General features: G+C 41.4%; 1 protein-coding gene across 2 annotated transcripts in view; it reads right to left on the bottom strand.

Annotated features, from left to right (window-relative positions):
• Positions 1-23,048, bottom strand: part of CARHSP1 (calcium regulated heat stable protein 1) — a 79,744-nt gene that overhangs the window by 12,837 nt on the left and 43,859 nt on the right. For both annotated transcript variants that reach the window (XM_085303410.1, XM_085303418.1), the window contains 2 exons: positions 3,873-4,065; positions 663-785 (listed from right to left, as the gene is read on the bottom strand). In XM_085303410.1, coding sequence (XP_085159536.1) covers positions 663-785; positions 3,873-4,054 — 305 coding nt within the window. In that variant the 5' untranslated portion in view covers positions 4,055-4,065. The remainder of the gene's footprint in view (positions 1-662; positions 786-3,872; positions 4,066-23,048) is intronic.

The following is a 23,048-nucleotide window of genomic DNA, read 5'->3' as shown; positions in this document are numbered from 1 at the left end:
GCTTTTTAATATTAAAATACTGCAACAAACTTAGAAAAAGAGACTGGAAAATTGTTTAAGACTGAGGGGAAAAAAGTCTCAGTGCAATACTTTAAAAGCTCAATCTGATTAGTTTATCAAAAGATAGACTGATAGGTGACGGATCTCTCCGTTTTCAAGGGAGAAAACGACAGGTAATAACGAGCCCTTTAACAGAGAAAGCCTTAACAAGAGCAAACTGTAAACTGAAACCAGACACATTCAAGGAAGTAGTAAAACATGACTTTTCCTAATGGTAAAGGTAATTAACCTTTAGTTTAATAGTGGTATAAATTGTGCAAAGTAAAATTAGTGAACATTCARTGTTCAGGTCTTGAATTAAAACTGAATACTGCTTGGATGATTTGCTTTTGTTAAATGCAAGTTTCTGGGCCTGGGTGAAACTGCACATTTTAYTGTAAGATATCCAACAGGACAATCTACTGGTTTTTAACTCAACAAATTTGTAGTAATACAGAAAAAGAACAGCATAACCTCTGGCTGCCAGTAACATCTGCGTAACTCCTCTGTGCCAAGATAAAGGTGGCACTGTACAAACCCTTCTTCTATTTGGTATGACACAATGATTCAGTTATTAAGGCAAACTGAGGTTGCAGCTTTCCTCTCCAATCTAGGCAACTTACTCAGAAATGTGTACAAAGATGTCCGGCCCTCCATCTGCAGGGGTAATGAAGCCATGGCCTTTGGAGCGACAGAAGCATTTACAGACTCCTTTATAGATGGGACCCTCAGAAGCTCTCACAGTTCTGCAAAAGAGAGTGCACACAAAGCAGAAGTTCATTGTTGGGCACTGATGTGAGAACTTCCAACTACATGAGCCAGGGAATACCAGGAAAAAGCGTACAAGAGTCCAAATACTCACTCAGTTCCTAGTAAGTACATTTCCCTGCAGCAATTATTTAATATTCAGTGCYACACACTGCACACATATTGCCCATAGCCTTTTTTAAACAAGAAAAAGATGATTAAGATGTTTGCTAGCATACAATCCATCAGTTACATCTTAAATCCACCTAGCATGATTCCCAAGCCACGTGCCAAATTCTCTAGTAGACACTACACCTAAATTTTGAAGGACTTTATACATGCTATGAATTTAGGACTACTAATATGCACTTTCAGAAATTTAATAATGTGTGTGTGCATAGTATCAGGAGAATGCAGTGCATAAATATATAAATATGTGTGTGTGTGYGCGCGTGCACTTATGTATGTATATACACATACATCTATTGGATATGTGTATATATATATGTATGTGCCTAACTGCTATCCTGCTAGACTATAATCCAATGAAGTCAGTATTACATCTCCCAATGACTCCAGTAGGCAACAAGGTCTAAATGGTACAGATAACATCCATTTTAGAGTAGACTGATCGCCCTCTCCATCGTTATGGGACTTGTACTTTAAAATGAGACTGCGTTGAAGACAAACCCTTAGGATGATTTATTGCCACCAGGAGAAGTGACTTGCATGAACTATGACCCATCAGGAACGCTGTGTGATTAAACCTTTTTCTTCCATCAAACATGCTGAGTTGATTCTCTGGAGATCCAAACTTTCTTAATACCTTTATGAATGAAGCAAAATGTTTTAAAGAGCTTATGTGGTTTACAGAGAAGTGTTACCAGATCAGGATCTTCTCACCTCATGAGTAAGTGCCCTACCTAATATGTTGCTTGTGTTAGAAGAGGATTTTATTATGACTCTTCAAACCAAATCTTCAGTAAGTGATTATGTTGCCACTTGGTTATATGCATCATGGCAATTTGGACATCATTTTCATAATGTTATTTTAAACTTTAGTAAATTTTAAAGATATCAAAAAAAAAAATCAGAAACAGCTCTGCTCCTGAAGCCATACAAATGTTTAAAAATATGTGTCATTGAAAGGGGAGAAAAAAGAACAAGAGAAGAAATCTCCATTAAATTACTTCATTTTTAGCTTGATACAGCTATCAATGCACCTGACCCCATCAGGGTGTGTTTGTTACACAGAAAAGCACTCACTGCCCTAAATAAGCTATTGAAGTTCAACTGCATCTTTCAAAAAGACAAAGTACGGTGGGGGACAAGACCCCACATTTGTAGTGAACGAAAATTAAACAAATCGCACTGAATAATAAGCCACTGCCTGGCACATTCATCTCTTCCACATAACTCTGGGACCAGTACCAACTTAGAGCTCATTTGGTTTAAAGAGGACACGAAAAAAAGTTTAGAGCTCTTTTAATTTTCAGGGTTAGTAAATACAACAAGATTTCTATACTAATTAGCAGTGATTAAAGACCTGTGGGAGCCAAAAAACCAAATACTTCAGGTTTGTAAGAGCCATACTAGGATTAATAGCTGAGAAGAATTATAGAGTTCATTAACATAACAGTGAGGCAACCTGGAAATGGTTTTCAAGGTCAACCTCAATTATCAAGTCACTTATGCTCTTTTTAGCAATATACTTCCATTATAAAGTTCAGAGCATTTGAGATCTTTTGTACCTGACAACATACAAAATTTTCTTCTGCTACTGCTGTTCTTTTTCATCTCATTTTGAACGGAAAAGTACAAATATAAATAGCATCAATCTTAATGAAGCCTCAAATATGTACAGATAACTTTTGAAGAAAAGAGCTCAATMATATTGAAAGAAGACAAAAGAAATAAACATGCCAACCAAATTAAGCAGCACTTAAAATAGGCTAGCTGCAGGTTTGAGGTCTTACTTCTGCAGTTTTTCACTAAGCACTGCCAGGTCTCTCTTCCATAGAAGTATCTGCAAGATCGTGTCAAAAGAGTGCTAAGGAATGACTAGAGCTTTGTGTTATACCCTTAGACCCTGATTAAAAGGCCRCTGAGGAGGTTAATGGAAAGATCCACATTGTTTTCTACAGCTCAGCACCTCACTGGGGCGATCTGTTCCTGGACACTGGGAGTGTTTTGCAATGACAGAACCAAGTAATAACATCCTCTGCGCTCCAAGAGGGAAAGAATTGCTGCACTACAAAGGAATTCCCTTTGGGTGGGGAAAACCCTCAACAGCCTGCACTGCCCCACTGAGCCACAGAGAAAGACCAGAAAAAGGAGGGTCTACTATAGGATCACTATCTCAAATAGTTAAAAACAGCAGCAAAAGTCCTGCTTGTTTTATATAAAAACCTCATATACTTCCACAAAATTGGAGTGATCTGGATTACATCTTGAAAACCAATATATTATTTTAGAGATCTATTTGAGCAAATTCAGAAATCTTAAGACAGGGGTATTAAAGGTGATTAAGAAGATTCTCCTCCGAGAATGACAGGGTCATGGATTATCTCTGAAATGTGGCCTGGCCTATTGTAACACAAGTATCAGGAGTAAAAGAACTAAAACCTCCAGTAAGCAAATTCTGGTCTGTCTAGTCTTTACAGGGTGGCAAAAAGAGAGGCCACGTCAAAGAAGAGGAGGATGCTGATGAAGAAACACCGAAAGGAACAGGTCCTGAGAGACATGGCTCATGGTCTGAGGTGAAGCACCACCTCAGAAAAGAGGAAATTCTGTTTTGAAAAAATCTCAGTGTATTTTTCCCCTCCCTACAAAACTCCAATCTTAAAAGAGTAGAAAAGACTTTGAATATCCTTTATGCAAGCAAGTCATGCAAAAACTATGGGSAGCTGGGACTAAAAGTCTAATCTGATTAGAATTTACTGGGAAGAGATAGCAATAAAATACCGAAGCACCTTCCAGATACAGTAAGTTGTCTGATCCACTTTAGCTCTGTGATGGGCCAATCCTTCTGTACAAAAGGCAACAGTTTGGCTATGTCTATGAAATTAAGTTTTCCTAATACTCACGCTGAAAAAGTCCTGGTCCGTCGAGTGGGAAGAGGACTAGGGATGAGGTAGCCTCTCATGGGAGATGGGGAGCGATCTCTTGTCCTGCGGCTTTCTGGCAGACGGAGAGAACTTGGTGAGGGTGGAGAAGAGGGAGACTGCTCAGAAGCAGATGAAGTGGGCTCAGAAGACATTCCTGACATCTGAAAAAAACCTAGAGAGAGGAGATCTGATTTAGGCCAAGATGAAAAACTGCATATAAAAGGCACACATTTTTCAGCTTTTCGTTTTGTAAAAGCATGACTCATTTCCTGCAGCCGTGCATGCAGACACAGTTGCACCAAAAGCTACTGCTCCATGTCAATGAGTTCATTTTTTAACTCTCTTGATAGCTCCTGTGAGCTGTACTAGGAAGCTCCAGTGAAAGTATATCACTTCACAATTAACGTGGGGCATCTTAGGTGTTTATTGCTGCCTCGTTCTTAGGTAACAGCTTCCCAATGGAAACAGCCGTGAAGTCAGGCATCCACATGTCCCATGCATCTCCCAGCAGGAGCTGGACTGGGCCACTGGCAGCACACTGACAGAGGAGCACCCCGCACTGGGAAATATTACCAGAAGAAATGCTGAAATAAAGAATACATCCTCATTGCTGGAGGTTAGTTTCACCATGCAATCAACTATACTAACTACATTCACTGCTGCCACTGCTCAGTTGTTATCACACTTCTGTCAAGAGGTTAAAACACCTTCAGCTCTACTGGAAGAAGAAAATCATATGAGTCCTCCTCAGTTCACTTCAGGCAAACTCAGACAGTTAATTTACTCTGGCAGGGAAGGGAAAGTTTGCTAACCAGCAGAGCTGTGGAGGCAGAACTGACTGCTGGTAGATGACATCCTCAAACTGCACAGAGATCTAGAAGAAACATGGATACACTTCTGTAGGTCTGAGCCTTTGTCACAGTCTGCCAGCATCCAGGAAGCAATACTCTGCATTTGAATTCGGACTCCCAATAGCCCTCCTCAGCTTTGTTCTTACTCACTTCTTCCAAAAGAAAAGGAAAAAGGTCTCTTTTGTCATTTGCACAGCAGTATGTCCCTAATTACAATCAAAATTTCCAAAGAATCTGTTAACAGAGAAGATAAGAACTGATAAGAAACTGCAGCACTTCCACATACATGAATGCATGTTTTACGGGTGCAGCCATGATAGACAGAAGAGAAATAAAGCAGCACTGCTCAGGTATTACTGCACAAGTCCCTGTCCACACTAGAAGGGGAATATATGAAAAAACTAAGTCCCATCACATTTTTTTTTTAAGTAACTACATATAAGTTATATGTGAAAAATTATACCCACAAGTGGTAAGTTAGAAAGCAAAAGATGTGGAGATCAGGGCCAAGAAAATGTTCAGAAAGCAAGAAGAACTGGCTTTAATACCAACAGTCTCATTAAATTTAAATCTCTCATATTCATTTTGCACCCTCCTTTAGACTCCCACACTCCCCAGCCCATGAATTATGGAGCGGATCCTTTACATGACATTTGAGAGATGCATTCTTCTTGTCAATGACAAATTACCATTATGTCTTCATGAAACTAAAGACTAAAATTAAAAATGCCTCTTAAGAATGAAGTCACGGGGGAACAAAATCTTTTGTATTTAATTGTTCAGGGTGTTGAGAAGGCAGAGAAGTGGATAGTCATGTTCCCTTGAGTATSAGTGTGAACTTTTCACACTGCCTTCTCAAGAGCAACAGCTCACAGGTGGAAACAAAAAATTGCTTTAAACTGTTCAAATATGAATGGTATTTTAGACTCACTAACCAATGTCACATCCAGTGTAGTAGGCCAATTTTTTGCAGAGACTTAAGATGGTAACACCAAAGAGGCAGGATTTTCCAGACTCCCCCTAAAGAGATCTGCTGTGCAGGCTTGCACTAAGGAAGTCTCCCTGAATTTTGAAAGAACTCTCCTTTAGGCTCCTTGCTTTCACTGAATGTATTATTTGATATGGCAGGATTGTAACTCTAATAAGTCACAGGAAAAATAAAYTGAATTAAAATCTCTTTCTGATTAATGAGACAGCACAATCTGGGCCTTTGCACTAACGAAAATGCAACTTGCAAAGAATCACATGATTTCTCTCCTAATTGAGATACAAATCTGCTTGTCAGGTGACAAGCAAAATGCTGAGCTTTTCATCTACAGTAGTGTACTCAAGCATATCATAAAGCACTATTCTTCCCTTTTCTAAATCAAAGGTAGAGAAGCAGGAGAGACAGGACAGATGAACCACAAAAATATTTACAAACAAARAAGGTTAAATGGCTTTAGAAGTAACTTGTGTTACTGCAACAATTAATATTATTTTTGCCCCTACTGCTTTATAAACATAAAAAGAACTTGTGATGAAGAACATTCAGTGCAATTTTACTATTCAGATACCCTTTGTTCTCTGCTCATGACCAAAGTAGATGAATGTCTTTGACTCTCGTTATTTCTAATACAGAAATCCCAAATCATGAGCAGAACATCACTAGCTTGCTGAGAGCTGATGCATAAAATCATGCAGTTGGAGGCATCCGTGAACATTTCTGGCTTCACACCTGCCACAGCAAGTGGATGTAACACACAAGAGGGGAAGGACACAGAGCAGCAGCAATAGGAAGTCTGTGGCTAGACTATGCCTCCAAAAATGTCTTTACTGGCAAGGTTGTGTGTCTGTGCATGCAGCAATGTAACAAACATCCCTCTGCCTCAGGGGCTTCTCTGACAATTTTAAAATTGGATGAGACAAGGACTAGATACTGAATTACCACAAGTGTGTTAAATTTCAAAGTTTACACTGATTACAGTAGGACTGACAACAGTTCACACCTTCACTAAATCTCAGCTCAGTTTGTTCATTGCAGGCATCACTTTATCTGATCCTTTTGGAAGAAAAATGTGATGTTTGTCTATTTTTATGTTTGTTCTAATCTGGCCATTACCATGCAGCTGCACTTCGAGCCAAAGAACTTTAAGTTACATAGGTAGGAAACACATTCCTGAGCATTAACAGCTCACCTAAGCACACAGCCCCAAGAAGAAGGACCTCTTATGGATCCTGTCCTGCCATTTGAGGCACTGCACATTATGTAAGCCCCTTCCCAGTCTTGACTTGCTCTATGAATCTCTCTCCTCTGAACAGAACTAGATATCTGTAACGATCTTTGCAGGTACCTGAATATGTCTGTAATTGCAATTACCAAYATGTTACAGATGATGCATTATTTCATGTAAGTCAAGGGGAAAAAAGGGTAGGCTCTTGGTTACGACACATAGCTCCCATGCAGGCAGTTTAAATTATTTAATTGTCTTGAAGGCAATCTCACAATAGTACCTCAATCAAATCACACAACCTGTTTTGCAATCAGTGTAAAGGAAGTTATGCTTCGCAAGGGCTCTGTAATTCTTAACTCAGACTGGTATGATTCCAAATGTTAAGGCCATGCATACAAAGGACATGCCAATTACTAAACAAAAAAAAGAGGGCAAAGAAAATTTTTTTAAAAACTGAAAACCAAATCTATTTTAAAGGCCTACTGCTTTCTACAAGCACTTCTTCAGCATCCATGAACTATATCCCCTCTTCACGATTAGCTGAACTTTCACACATCTCTTACCAGTCCATCCTCTTCCACATTATTTCTATTAATTTTCCTCTGTCCCTCCAATTCCACCACCACTTTCCCCTCTTCACAACATGAACCCAGAATAGACAGCTAACAAGATATCCCACTCTGATCACTCAGCTTACATCTTGTTCGTTTTCCCTTGCAAAGGCAGTGAGTACTTTGTAGCACATCCTGTATTCACACAAAATACAGTAAAGTGAATCCTAGCTGTGACAGGGATTATAACAAGTGTCTCTTCTACTTGAGTCAGCAAAGTATTTACCTTCTGCTATTTACATAACAAATGTAACATTATGCAAGGTGGTGAGCCTTAATTCTGCCTGTATCTCAGCATGCATTATCTATCCTCCACCACCACAGAGGGTATTTTCTTTAAGACTGCAGAAATGCATTAAGCTGAAATATAAAATACACCTACTCACAGAAGTTACAGACCAATCTGACTCTTCAAATCAAAAAAATACGTGCTTGCCATACTTTCTTCAGAATGGCCTATGTGCACCCACAAACGATGTTTTGAGGGCTCCTTAATAGGTGACCTACAGAGCACAAATGCCAAGAGATGCAGCAGGTGAAATTTCTGAAGTAGTCAATGAAGTACTACCAAAATCTATGGATATAATTAAAAGAGAGGGGAAGTATGTAAATGACACCATCACTTCTACGTATACAATCATTTCACTGTTCTTTTCTAAGACTACTCCATAGCTCTAAAAATACCCTTAAAATAGCAGTTTTCCTGAAGTTATTCAATCTTACCGGCACCACAACACACTTCTAAGGAAATCTAGTTGCACTTTTGATTAAAGGAATGTCTGGAAAAAAGCCAAAACAGATATAGCATGGTGACAGACTCCAGAAATCTCTCAGTCTATAAATGGTTTACTTTTTACACAGAAGTCACCATAACATTTCCAGTTAGCATAGAGATCATCACTTGCAAATGTCATTGTGGGTACTTCAGCGTTGCAGTATGTAGGATAAACTCTTTCCAGCGTTCTTCACTTGGAAACAGCGCTATCTGGAGGGGCCACTGCCAAAGGGTAACGCGAAACAACACAGCACTGCACGCATGCATGCCTAGAAAGCCAGGCTTTGCCTCCCAGGGAGAGCGTGAGATTCTGTACAGCACTAGCAACCATGCTCAGCTTGGTCTTGCAAATTCCATTTCCAACCTCTAAGAGAAACTTAGAAACTTGAAAATTTGTTTGCTTTCTCCTGGGATTTAGAAACAATGTCAGCAATGTTTTTCTTAAGTGACTCATTTTTAAATGTCCTGGTTTCCAAATGTATACTAAACAGCGAAATTCCCACCCTTCTCTAAGAAAGTCTCACAGACAAACCCCTCTGAGCTTTGCCTGCTCCTCTGCTGATGTTTACAAGCTCTCCTTAGCAAGAGAAAAATATGGCTAAATGGTACACTGCGATCCTAGGCTGAGTATTCCTGTGTGTCTTTCCCCAAGCAGTATGCCCCTTCCCCTAACCTGATAAAGGAGTGGAGGCACAAGCACCCTCTATTTGCCCCCCATTACCTTGCTCTGCTCCCAGCAGTACCCCCATGTGAAGAACTGGTCGCCCCTGCACCTCTTCCTGCAGCAGCTGAGCACCAGCCCACCCCAAGCACCAGGCCAGAGTACTCTCCCCACCACAGTTACCCTCTGAAGCACCTCCTGGCACTCAGTTTGTCAGCACGCGTGAGGGTCCCACTACCACAGAGCATTAGAGCGCTATTCCTGCTTCAMGGCCAAGTATTTGCAAAACACACAGAATTATGCAATGGTTCAAAAAGCTTCCCTTTCCGCTGGTCTGCATATGACTAATTTTCAACAATTAGTACTGGTACTTCAATTAACATTGAAGCTCTGAGCTGTTGTGACACACATTTGTTGTGTCAATACAAAGGTTTATGGTACAAACATTGCATTCTTAAACAGACACAAAGAGTGACTGCTGCATCTTAGCCCACTACTGTAAGGATTCTGCTGTTAACTGAGACCAGGACATCGCCCAACTGTCCCCATGTTCAGTAAAAGCCTAACTATAAGGCAGACAGGAYAAAACAAGGAAAATCCCTAGTGCTTGTCTATGCATGAAAATTAATTTGGATTGAGGTCTGGACAGGGTTAAAGTTAAACAGCAACAGATAATCCCGAGTATTTTCAGCAGTGGAACCTCTCCCCAACACAGTGGCTAACCTCATGCTCCTTTAGCCTACTGCATTTGAAAGCAACCTTGAAAGAGAACAAGCTAGCCCCTGCCCAGCTAGGGCATCCTGCACTGCGCTTTTAAACAGATACAGGAAGACATAGCACAGCAATAGCATGTCAGCTGGCTTCAGCGATAAAATTCACTAGACTTTGCCTAAAGGGAGAGTACACAGCAGTATGAAAAGGACAGTATTTCACCCCACATCTTCTCAAAAGATGCTTTAACAGAAGGGTCCATTTCATTGTATTGCTCCTTCTGTCCATATTTTACAAGCAGAGAAAAAAAGCCTCCAGCAGTAAGGTAACTTCCTCAGGACAACACTGGAGAGCAGCAGTTGGGGCAAGAACGGAACAGAGCTGTCCTGAGACCGGTAGACCTCCACCTACACTGTCTCCTAAGCCACCACTTACACAGACCTGAAGTTTCAGTCCAAAACTTCAGTCTACTCACAAAAATTGGTCTCAATATCACTTAGTATTTCTTTAAAGGCAGGAATAAACTAAAACTGAGGTAAGAATGACCAACCTTCAACTTTACACTGATCTAACTCTTTTTGTTTAAAGAACACTTGAAATAGAGGGAGAGGTGAAAAAGGAAAACTCCCTAATGGCTAACTTGAAAGAGCAATGGCAGGTCCCAGAAGAGCATCTTCCTCTAGGAGCTCTCTCCAGTGCAGCTTCGTGGCAAGGATGAAGACAACTTTGGCTATGTTTTTTCCCCCGGTACTACACACTTGGCATTAGGACCTGCTCATATATCATACTGGTTGGTCTCATTCACGATGCTATTAGTGCTGACTGGCGCATGCCAATTAGATACAAGTGCTGCCAACCGTTTTGTTTTTAAGTGTCCCTACATGTTTTATTGGACAATATTTATCAAGTATTTAAATGACCGTTAGCAACGGCAGTGGACATTTTGCCTTGGTTATCTCAAATCTACAAGACAAAAGGCCGGGCGGAGGGGGGGGAGGGGGCGAAGAAAGGTGATTCTCACGCCAGTGGGAGCACGTCCCGTGAGAACCTGCCATACCCTCTCCACCAGGGCTGCAGGGGCCAGGCTGCGAGAACAACAGTACCAGAACGGCATGAGAACAGTAAGGGAAGAACGCTGCCACCGAGACCCTGGGAAACGTTGCCTTACCAGCCAGGGCAAAAGGCTGCAGAGCTGCAAAGAGCAGCCCCTTTGCACTATTAAAGCTAAGGCAGGAAGGTACCAAAGGAGCAAGCAGCACTCTGGACCTAAGCTACCACCTGCTCAGTGTGACCTGTATTGTGGACATAAATCCATGGGTGTGGGTGAGCTGTATCGTACTGCGGAGATGTAACTTCACTTGAAAAGCATCTGAGCCCAGAATGAGTCTAAAGTTTCTGTATACAGCTTCATTTCCTTGCTCATGCACATCCTTACTACATGTATACACAGCACTGTCTTTGAAGCAAGTCTGAGAGAAAGAACTGCACATTAGTACTTGTGAAGCCYGGAGTCTGACTGTACTGGGGCAGAACACAGCAACTTCTCACCAAACATGGTGAGATCTGCCAGTCCTTTCTGGAAGTCACTACGGCGAGGACAAGCTGCTGCACCTCACCGATCAAACCCGTCCGAGACGGTACAGTGAGAGGCAGATCACGAACCACTGTTGCAGCATTAGCAAGATCACAAGATCATGATGTTGAGCAGCATAAGCCCTACGTATGATGCCTGGAGTCCTGCCTTGCCTTTTATCCAACCTCCCAACTACTTTCTGGGTTAACAGTCACAGTTTACAAATCCGGTTTCTGCAGCAGCATGATGACGCTGCCTCACAGCACTTCCCAGCTGCTTGCTAAATCGCTGCCAATTACACGAACAGTGACAGAGCGAGCGTCAGAAGCGCATATCCCAACTCTCAAAGCCCAGCTCTGCCTGCTCTCTTCCTGGAGCTGAGTATACAACATGTCATTTCTAATAGGAAGGACTGGTTTCCCTAGACATGCCTTAGTCTTTACATGTCCTAGACAGGCTGTAATAAAGAGACAGGGAAATATGAAGGCCACAAGCACCAAAAAACAAAAAAAGAAAAGCAGTATCTTCAGTGAAATGGGGGAACATCAGGATGATTTCACCCAATTTGACTCTCGTGGCCAGATGTGGTTACCTAGGTCAGAGGTAAGCACAAACTGAGCACACAGCGGTACTCACCTCAACATCTTTCCAGCATCTGCAGCTTGAACAATTCCTAAGCTAAGGATGGCACTATCTACATTTTTTCCAACCCCTTTCTGAGTTCATATAGTCTTTTAGCATCCACAGTATCCTGTGGCAAGGAGCACCACAGCTTAGCTGTCGTATGAAAAAACATTTCCTCTTACTGGAGGAAGCAAGAAGTAGCTTCTTTTACAAGGGCATTAAGAAAAAACAGAGATCAGAAGACAGAGCATAGTAAATATGGTAGGAAAAGGAAAGGGAAGAATGTAACATTAAGGGATGAAAGGAAACAGAGGCATTAGCTCAGAGAAGCACACAGTGAAGGATGAATCAAGACTCAATTTTATCAGGCCATTGCCAAAGAGAACTAACTGCAAGTACAGGCCTTCTATTCAAGCATACTTTACAAAGAAAGGTAAAATAAATAATTTAAAAATGTTCAACCTTATCAATTCCAGAGCGCATCTCCCAATATTTTTAGGCTGCTGGATGAGTTAACTATTGCAGGCTCATTTCCTGCAGTTTATAATGAAAACACTTTCCCAAGTAATAGTAAACAACATTGGAATTTGTACTTCTCAGGAAAAAGCTCTGAAACTTAATCATTTTCTGAACACAGGGACAAAAGGACATGCTAATAAACTTCAAAGTCAACTGCTGTTTTTAAAATATTTGATAAGTTAAAGAGCAAGCCTGTCGAGAAAACATAGGAACCTGCTCCCCCTCTGAAAAAAAGGGTGGTATTTCACACTAACTTGTTGCCAGTCAACTACTAGTTGTGTAAACATCAAACAATTAGAACGCAAAAAGAAAGAATGATATTAGAAGTTTAGAAAATGGCACAAAAGAATTTTAAAAGTTCAATGTGCAAGAGAAAAACATGATCAAATATATCAAGTTTGGAACAGGAGCACAGAATAGCATGTCAGATCAGACAATGCTTTGCAGTATAACCCTGAGTCATCCCTCTGCGTCCTTATTTCCTCAGCTCTAAAGCTGAAATAACAACCACTTTCACAGTGATGTTGTGAGCCCTAGCAGCTGTCTGTGAAGATCTTTGGATGCAAAAACCTGAATGAGCCTGTGTGGCTCGAAAGGCTGATGATGCTCAATCTTGCTTCCATCCTCAGATCAGGATTCAGGTCTCAATACCCTCCAACTGTACAATCCAGAATGGAATGAGACTGAAAACAAGACTTCTTGCAAACCAGCTTAATAGACAGATGTAATGCTCTCTTGCTTTCCTCTGCCAGTGGGCATCTGTGCGAACCCTCCTCAGCCAACTTCCTGGCTGCAGCAAGAACTTGTTGCTTCTGAGCCCCTTCCAGTTGCTGCGTCAGTACCTGTGGCTCTGGAGGCTGGTATCTTTGCCAAGCAGCAGCAAGTGAAACTCAGCACATCATGAGGAACCAGAGGTGTTTGTCCCATGCCAGAAAACTTAATGCAAGGAGTTGCATTCAGATTTTTCTTTTAGTGAAAAGAGCCCTTCAAGGCCTGAACTAGCAAACACTGTTGGCAAGCAAAAGTTATGTTTCATTAGGAGGTAAGTGCTTAATCAAGATTATTGTAAGAATAATTTTTAGTTCTTCACTCTGAAGCTGAAATTGTCTTAGTTCATTTCACTAAACTCTTCAGGACAAGCACTACATAAACTACATATTCAAAAAAATCTGTTTTTTTCTTTAAACATACATAACCAAACCAGTTGCAAAACTGAAAATCTTGCCATTGTCTCCTCTGTCTAGTTAGAACTCCCCTCAAACCAGTCTTGAAAACACAACTAGTTCTAGTGAGTAGCTTCTTTAAATACATTTGCCTGGTTTACTATATAGACAAACCAGTAGCCACTATATGGTGTAATCAAAATCTGCAATTGCACTAACTGGTAATATAGTCAAAGTGGCACACCCATAACTCACAGCCTCTAAACTGCTCGAGGGACAGTAGTCATCTCAACACCTTAAACCTTTTGGAAACTACAGGTTATACAAATCCTCTGACACATCTTCTTGGCTGTCAGTTTGGAAAACACCACAGTTACTACTATTTAGATTTCTAGGGAACATTCTCTAGAGTCTCACAAATGGCTTACAATTCCAGAGAGTCCAGAGAGTCTACTGTAGGTAACATATCATACTTACTTGGCTAGTGAGCAGACAGACACATGGAGAGTTTGATTGCTTTTACTAATTACCACGTGCACAAAATCCAGACTTTCTTGCTCAGCACATCTACTCTGCATTCAGAGCCAGTTACATGACAAAACACATTGTATTGTGTTTTACTGCTAGCAAAACTGCAACGCCAGCAGAGCCATTGGTGTGAGGCTGGATGCCATGTCRACTTATGCATCAAAAAAAGTATTTACGAAGTTCTGATTTTGAGACTGATGGTTCCAATCATGTGCTAGAAATGTATGGAAAAGAACAGACCTGTCTAGAATCACAGATACTACTTTTCATGGCTATTGTGCTAATGCCCAAAAGCCAACATACATCAAAGCAAGAGAAGCAACCGGCAACGTAAGGTTTTTAGAGAGGGTAAAATCCATTGATATAGTTGAAGAAAGTGGGTGAGTCTTTAAGCATGTAAATCCTTCAGGTATGAAGTTAAAAATGTGTACAAAATATACATTTAATAAAATGTTGTTTTATTAAAACATTATCTAATTATATATAACCATATATTATATATTATCATTATGTATATTGTATATTATATAATATTTTAATATATTGTTTTATTAAAAATTATTATTAAAAAATGTATTACAACAATCACTGTCCCAAACAGTTGTATCTGCTTAGATTACAAACACAAGAGGGAACAGCAGACGGCACAGAAACAGTGAACAGCGCATGCAGCAACAGTGGGGTTGCTTGAGGAAAGATTATCTTTGATCCAATTTACCTGTTTCACCCTTTGCTAACAGTCACATGAACTCAAGAGGTTCACCTTTTTCCAGATTCATTCACTGGGCGTAGATTAGGAGTCTCCCACGCGAGCAGCAACCCACATCGAGTAACAAGACTCACCAACAAGCCTTCAGGGCTGCTCTGCCCAATCCAACAGAAAGAGCCAAGAGAACGGCCAAACCAGGAAAACAGCACGTGCCAGGCAGGCTTGTAAACAGCCTGCAGAGCACCAGGGGCAAGGCTCTGACTACCCGACGGGGATGAGGCCATTTAGGGTCACTTTACAACAGGCCTAACAGGTTACAGAAGAAAGGTCTCCCCCATCCCTGGCCCTGCTGGAACCGCAGGCAGGTTGGCCAGCAAGCAGAGAGGCGCTGACAGCAGGCTGGCAACCTTGACACAAAGGGCTGCAATCCAAAAAATAGCTGAACTTCTTGTCTGCCAAGTAAAGCCAGACAGTGAGGGCGGACAAYTCAGCAGGCCCAGCAGGTTGCTGCCCACAGCTCACCCACGGAAAATGCTGACGAGGGAGCATTATTTTGAATACTCTCTCACATGGGACTCCAGGGAGACCCGCACACGTGCTCCTGTGAGCAGGAATGGACAGCCTTGCCTTCAGAGAGCAGAAAGCAGTGGCACTTCTGGCTTGCACCCGAAGAGAGGGTTTGTGGAGTGCTCTTTTCTACAGTTGCCTCACTGACCAAATACTGGTGCATAGCTCACTGACCAAATACTGGTGCATAGCTCATTCCTCCTCTGAGCAGTAAATGGCAAATGCATAAAGAGCCTGTACAGAAGGGATATGAATCCAGGACAGAACAACATCCAAAAGATGTTCAAGATCATTCAGAGAAATCTTAACAGTGCCTTTGCTATTTTTGGCTAGACCAAAGTTTTCCATGGAACCTACTGCAACTTGTGTCTAAGAAACCATAGGTAAGATTGCATGTCTGCTTGCCTCAAGAGTTAACTGTAGATCCAGAACGAGTCACGTCACAGCGCTGAAACTGGGTATGTGCAAGTCCAGTGGGTTACCCCACTCTTGGTGGCCAAGAGATGCTTGGCTGCACGGCTCCCTGCCTGTGGGGTGACGGAGAGAGTTCATTCTCAGGCTGGGTGCCAAGGAGACCAAAGGAAGAGGCTCTCTTGCAGCCCACCCACACAACAATTTTAACAACAAATTTGGCTAGGATCCTAAAACCCAATTAAAGTGAGTGTCCAGCAAAAACTTCTCTCTCTACCAGGCTGTAATAAATGCTATGATAGCCCTGTACTACCCTTGCTTCTCATTATTACTACTTTGCAAGGATTTTCAGGAGAGGTACAGTGACGTTGAAAGCCAGAGGGACAGAAGGGTGGGAAAGGTCAGTGTGTGAGAAACTGTGAAGCAGCAGACAACGGTATGACAACACCAGTGACCGTGGGCCTCTACTGGAACTGCCTATGCAACTGCTCTTCCAGATTCAGACCCAGGCTGAGACTAGCATGAAGTTTCCTTCCCAAAGTCCCTGCAACTCTGCATAAGAGGCACTGCACCCCCATCTTATGTCTCAGAGGGACTTCTTGCTGAATTCTAGCACTAGGAAAAAATAAAAAACAAAAAATATGCACACAGAAGACAGAAGATAAAATTTACACTCTATAACTTCTGTTTTATGTATTTATGAGGGCAATTTTCAGAACACCGCCGAAGTCCTTGGGATAAGGCAAAGAAGCCGCTTTGCATGGAAACAAAGTGCATGTTCCTTCAGAAACTGAAACCTCCATGAGGATCACTTTTCAGACACACTTTCCCTAATGCTGTATAACAAAAATTGCATTCAGGTATCATTCTGTTCCCAATGTAAAAAGTATTTTATGCTTTTTTTCTTTTTAAGTCATCTTCCTACCACTTTCCATCATGAAGAGATCTTATGGAAAGACTATCAACATATTTCATAATCTCTGTTTTTAGAATTGCTCCAAATAGGAGAGGAAACAAAGTCACAACCTACAAGGCAGAACAAATTTTACCCTTCCTAGTTGCTATCAGCAGGGCTTTTGGGCTGGATAYGTCATTGCACTGTACAGTCAGGCACTGCCATGTTGCGCTTGGTGGGGAAAAAAAAAAAAAGATTTAATCAACCTTGTGGTTTACTTTAATCAAGTAACTGATGTAACTGAAAACATGCAATCCCCTTTTAGCAGTCTCTTGAAATCACATCACCAAGGGCAAGCCACTGAGCAATAACCACTAAGAAGGCAGCAGCTCATAAAACAACATAGTCCCTATCGCTAGGGTGCCTTCGTCAATTTGACTGTCTGTGCAGTGTAAAGAAACTAAACATTAAACAAATATCAACATTAAGAAAAATTCCTCTCTAACTGGAAAGTCAAGCATTTGTATTTGTTTCCTGGACACAGACTACTCTTTGTCTAGACAAATTCTTTGCCATTTGCTGTATCAAGGTTGGAAAAAGCAACACTCCCGGAAAGGTTTTAAGATAGAGTTGCACCTTAGAGAAGGCAGCATGACTTCTGAAGACACAGAGCTTCCCCCAAGTAATACGTGCCTCCCACCTATAAAGCTCCTATGGCAGCTGCGAGTCTGTATCTCAACAGTCCCTTTGCCACTGCAGTACCTGGGCAAACAGCTGTTGCCTTTCAAGAGCAAAGGTTCACACTCTGATCCTCTGAAATGTTTTTAATTTTTTACTTTTAATCATCAAAAGTTCCAGTGGTAACAGGCAGCTGTGTCTCCACAGAGCCTGGCAGCCTGCTCTCCACCACGGGAAGCATTCACCAATGCTAACATGACACGTGGAAGGGACTCCACGCAGCTTGGCTAGATAGCAGCCCACTGCTGCAGCCACACTCCGCAGCACAGCGTGAGAGCACTCGTCATCACGCTGCCCATGTTGCACCAGCATTTCATGAGGCACAACATCAGCGCTCCAACCCAGTTTTACTTCCCACTACAGCTAACACAGCCCACGAGCTGCAATTCTAAATAGCCCCCACATATACTTTTTTTTCCTTCTTGGGATCAGTCTTAACTCCCTGTCACTTCAGACAATGCCAGAGGCCATAAGCTGCCCATGAGGTACAGTGATAGATCAGTGGTTTAATATTCAGCGAAAATACTTAGTCAAGGCCCTCTGTTTTCTTCTCTCCAGCACGAGGCACTCTGCAATCAGATAGGCACAGAGCCATCGCATCAGGGTAAAGACCAGGGCTGTGTAATGCAGCACGTGCAGTGTGCTTTTCCAGAAGACTGAAAACAGAGCCCTCCTGAGCAGCACTGTTCTCCATGGAAAGCCACCCAAGGATCTGACTGCAAGGTTACGTCGTTTTCACATGGCTTTTATCCCTCCACTCTCAGATCATCTTTCAAAGCGATGCTGCAGCTCAACACCCAAGTGTATCTTCCCAAATCGGCTGCTAGGTGAGATGTGCATTCAGAGGGAGGGCACTGAACAGAATTACCCAGACAGCCTGAGACAAACCCAAGGCCAAATTCACGTTTACTATCCTTGAAATACCCTAGTATTTAAACATTCTTTACACAAAGTTCTTCCTACAGAAATGCAGAATTCAAGGTAAAAGTTAGATTAGTCTAAGAATTCCAACATTCACACAATAGATAGTATGTCAAAAATTYAATGTAATTTCCCTTTGACTACTATTTAATTTGCAAATTACATTAATATTGGAGCAGTCTCCACATGCTAGTGTCATTATCCCCAAASTAATCATTATTTAAAATGAATTTCTTCAGCTATGTCATTATTTATCTGTATTTTAAATCATCCCAATTGAAAAAGAAGCCGTAGAACAGCCTCAAATAAAAGGTAAATAAAGAACTAGCAAAATTCTGCAATCAGTGAAAAAGACTGTTGCATCAGAGGAACCATTCAACTGAAATAGGACGGGATTTTCTAGGCTGTTTGAACCCTGTCCATCAGAGTGAGGTCAGCTTCCAAGAGCTGAATCTACACCTCATTTACCAGTAAGCCCTACAGCCAAATCAGAGAAGATGCAACTTGACTTGCACAATATTTTATGACTTCCTGGGGGGAGAGAAAGGAGAGCAAACAACACAAGTGTAATTTTAATGCATTCCACATGTCCCACAAATGGCAAAACTGAAAGCAAAGCAAGTGTCTTTCTACACTATGAAGAAACAAAGCATCAACTCAGTTCCTATTCTCTCCCCCATACACCTTACAGCTGCAATTCAAGTGGAGATGGTGGTCTGAGAAGCTGCCCCTGTAATCGAATTGATTCCCTGTCTCTGCATCCTCTTCTGTTCGTTAACGTCTTTTTTTCAGCCAGATCGGGGGGGGAGGGAAATCATAGTTTTCCTCTAAAGTGATCTGGYTTATGCTTGTTTACAAAACTCTTGCTCTGCCGTAAAAGGCAGCTGTTTGTTCTCAGATGGGAGACTGTACAAGGAGAGCAATATTACAACAGAGAGAGCTCAACACAGTTTTATGGAGAAACATCCTTTTAGCTGCATCTGAGCTAAAGAGCCTGGGCAAAACAGGCAGACTGTTTATTGACTCATTTAGTACTATTCCTGATGGCAGTGGTTATATCAAACAAGATATATCCACATGCATTTTATGAAAAATGAAAATAGGTACCAAGAGAAAAATTCCAAAGCCACTGCCTAGCTAACAGAGGATGGCTTAGAGGAACAAAATTACAGCTCTGATGGAGAAGAAAGCAGTCTATGCCTACTACTGCTTCACCCAGGCTCTGAATTATCCACTACAACCCTCAAGAGACAACTCTGATAAAGTAATAAACAGAAATGAACACAACAGTTTAGGAGGCAGAGGAAATTAAAATTACTGATCTGTCCAGGGGCTGCCTTGGACATGACAAAAAGACAATATTAGACTGAGTTATAAAGAAGCAAAACAACTGTYTCTACCCTGCTCTAGAAGAGCAGAGAAAGCAATTAGAAAGCATTTATCTATCTATTTTTCATTCTATCTGTACTGTGCTAGGGGATAACAATCATGCAAACTCAAATCACCACTCTCCGCCTTTACTTTTTCTGTGTAGTGTTTCATCTGTTTTGTTTTGTTCTCCGTAACAACCTGTTGAGACAAGCAGGATATTTGAGTTTTGTTTTTCAAAATTGCTGTGCAAAAAATATATGGCATTTCATTCCTTTCTTCGTACTGAAAGATGGTCAACTTTCTGTGGTCCAGCTAATCTCTCCGTTATCAGCTCTGCTGACCATCAACCATCTGCTGATTAAGAAGGCTGGTTCAAACACCAAAAAGGGAAGTGATCAGCATTCATACTGACTGGCTCCCCCTCCCCCTGGCTTGAAGGGGAAGTTGACAGGTTTTACACTTTTCAAATTCAATTTCTCTCTCTACTCTCTGGCAGGAATCTTCCAGACGAGTGGCAGAATAATCTCCAACTCTTGCTGCTAAAATTCAGAATATTTATCCATGTAATTTGAATGGTTACAATGTAATGACATTTTGTTAATGAGCCTCAATATTCCTCTATGTTTTTACCAGTTTCTATCGCTTCCCTACTGAGTCTATTCCATAGCATTGATCCAGAAATGGTTCCTGATAAGTTAAGATTTAAATTTAGAAGAAAAGGTGAAAAAAATAACAGTTTTCTCCTGAATCTATCCCAGCCATGACTAGCCCATTGACTAGTTTCTCCTTTCTTGATCTTGCTTATATTCCCAAACACATACACAGCTGTACCCTCACTTTCACACACACACACATAATCATGCCTTAATGGTAACTTGACCACTACAGTTTAGTCCTTTAAATCCCTCCTTAGAACTTCTGACCTCTCGTTCTTTCAGTACTAACGTACGTCTGCTTCCTCTTCCCTCCAGACTATCTACACTTCCCTTGCAGCCATGCTCATAAATCAATGCAGCATGTCAAGGGAGAGTTCAGGAGCCAGCAGCAGACTCAGTTCCCTCTCACCCTACGCTTGCTTACTGCTAACAGCCAGGTGCAGCAGTCAGATCCAAACCTAAGGACATCCCTTCCTTTTTTGCAAGACAGTGAAGGCCTTGAGTACTTCTCCACTTCACAGCTCATCTACCATGAAATGGATCTAGGGGGAAAGAAGGCTTTCTCTACTTGTACCATTACTCTATTTAGCACAGAAAGAGAGAGCAATCTTGGCCATTGCCTATTTGTGCTATCACCTATAAATAATTCCCTCACATCAAATGTCATTCAAAAAACCACATTTCATGTGCTGCAATACCAATATGGTCTGGCAGTTTAGTGTAAAAAGACAGAGCTGCAAGGGAAAAGGAAGGTGCTGTTAGCAAACTTCTATCAAAAAAGAAGGGATTTACTAGTATTGGATATATTCACATTTATGATGCATTTAATTCTTCAAATATGTATAAAGATTTGCTTCACCAGAAGTACAACACTAGCTAAACACAATAGTCATATAAGGAATAAGAAAGAAGTTAATACTACACAGCTTTTTTTTTTTTTTTTGGCTACTTTCAAATTATTTCTACTCGACCTAAGGATTTCTGTGTATACATGCACACAAGTAAATAAGACGCTGATCAAGATACATCCATGCATGAGCAAACTGCAGTGACACAGAGCCTCAGGGAGCTGGAGAGGGTTCTCGTGGCAGGACTGGGAGCAACACCTCGAGGAGGAGAGAGAAGTCATGCCGTGGTGCAGCAGTTCACATCACACGCGGGCACGCAACGTGCTAATGGGGGCAGCCAGATGAGCACCAGCTGGAGCTCTGCTACGCCCTCCTACAAAGGGCCACTCACCAAAGCCATGGCTTTCTTTCCTTTTACACATTGCACACGGCATGTGAAAATGCATTTACCACCAGGGAACAGGAACACCTTTCCCGAGTGCTTTGATGCACTGATCAATTTGTTTATAAACACACAAAATCTTCATATATGCATACATTAAAAATTGGTTTTGATCCTTGCCACATTTTAGTAAGACCTCTTTAGAATTAATGCTACGTTAAGAGATACTGCCACAAATACAGTTGTAGAGGACATGCACTTCAACTGACACACAATATTAGCCATCTTACATTATTAATAATCAATAAAAGGAAAAGAAATGCATTTGCCAAACAGAACAGTATAAAAATCAGAAGGTGAAGCTTAAGAAAAGTAGTTGCAAAAACCCACGAAGTCTCATAAAAAATAATAATCAGGAGCATCATGTCAAAGCAGCCTTTAAAATCCCTCAGACTGTCTTAAAGAAATCACAGCTGGAACTAGAGAAGGTTTTGCAAACAACATTTCTCAGTAGTAGTTCAGCTCTAGTTCCAATAAAAACACCAGGAAGTAACTTGAAATTCCCTCCATAAATTACTTGCAATCCAAATTTAAAGGCACAAATTCAGAAATTAAACTTGGTGACTTCTCCAACAAAGTGAAAAATGTGACACAGAGATGTACTGCATAAAAAAACAGTACAAGAAATATTTTTTTTCCAGATTTAGTGGGTAGAGTTGCTAACTGTAACAGCTAACTGTTCATCTAACAGCAAAAGACTCTCCATCAAGATCCAGTAAAAAGTTTTGAAGCATCCTTCTAAACAACCAACACTGTTAGAAGCTTTTCCTTCCTAGTAGAACAAGGCTATTATCTAGYACACTTTGCCTTTGCTCGTGCTTTAGAAAGCAATGTTGAGTGCAACCATGACACAGCCCCAGTTCACAAGTGTAAAAAAGCACGCATGAAACAGACTAGACTTAGTAGCTTGAGTTAAACAAACCAACTGAAATGAGGGAAGATTTAAGCATGATTCACCTTGCAGCAGGCATATCGACCTTAGCTTTTTGTCCCCCACCCCCACCAAGTTACTTTAAGTCCTTCTACTCCAACCAAACTGGCTACTGATGCTGCCCACAGTGCACTTGCACAGGGGGAAGCGAAAGGGTCCCCTCACGGCGCTACCCCCCTGTTCCGTCACTTTTTATTCGGGGGAAGGGGGAAGGGGGAAGAGGGAGGAAAAGAAAAGAAGGGGAAAAAAAGGACAAGGAAAGAAAAAGGAAGGAAAAAAAAAAGAAGAAAAGAAGAAAAAGGAGGAAAAAAAGAGAAGAAAAAAGAGAAGAAAAGAAAGAGAAGGAAAAAAAGAGAAGGGGGAAAGAAGAAGAAGGGGAAAAAAAGAAGAGAAAAAGCAGCCGCCCCGAGCCCTCCAGGCGCCGCACGTCCGGCCGC

This window comes from Rhea americana, unplaced genomic scaffold (assembly GCF_003343005.1).
Source record: "Rhea americana isolate MKP2758 unplaced genomic scaffold, rheAme1 scaffold_10, whole genome shotgun sequence".
Lineage (NCBI taxonomy): Eukaryota > Metazoa > Chordata > Aves > Rheiformes > Rheidae > Rhea > Rhea americana.
This window is presented reverse-complemented; position numbering and strand designations above follow the sequence as displayed.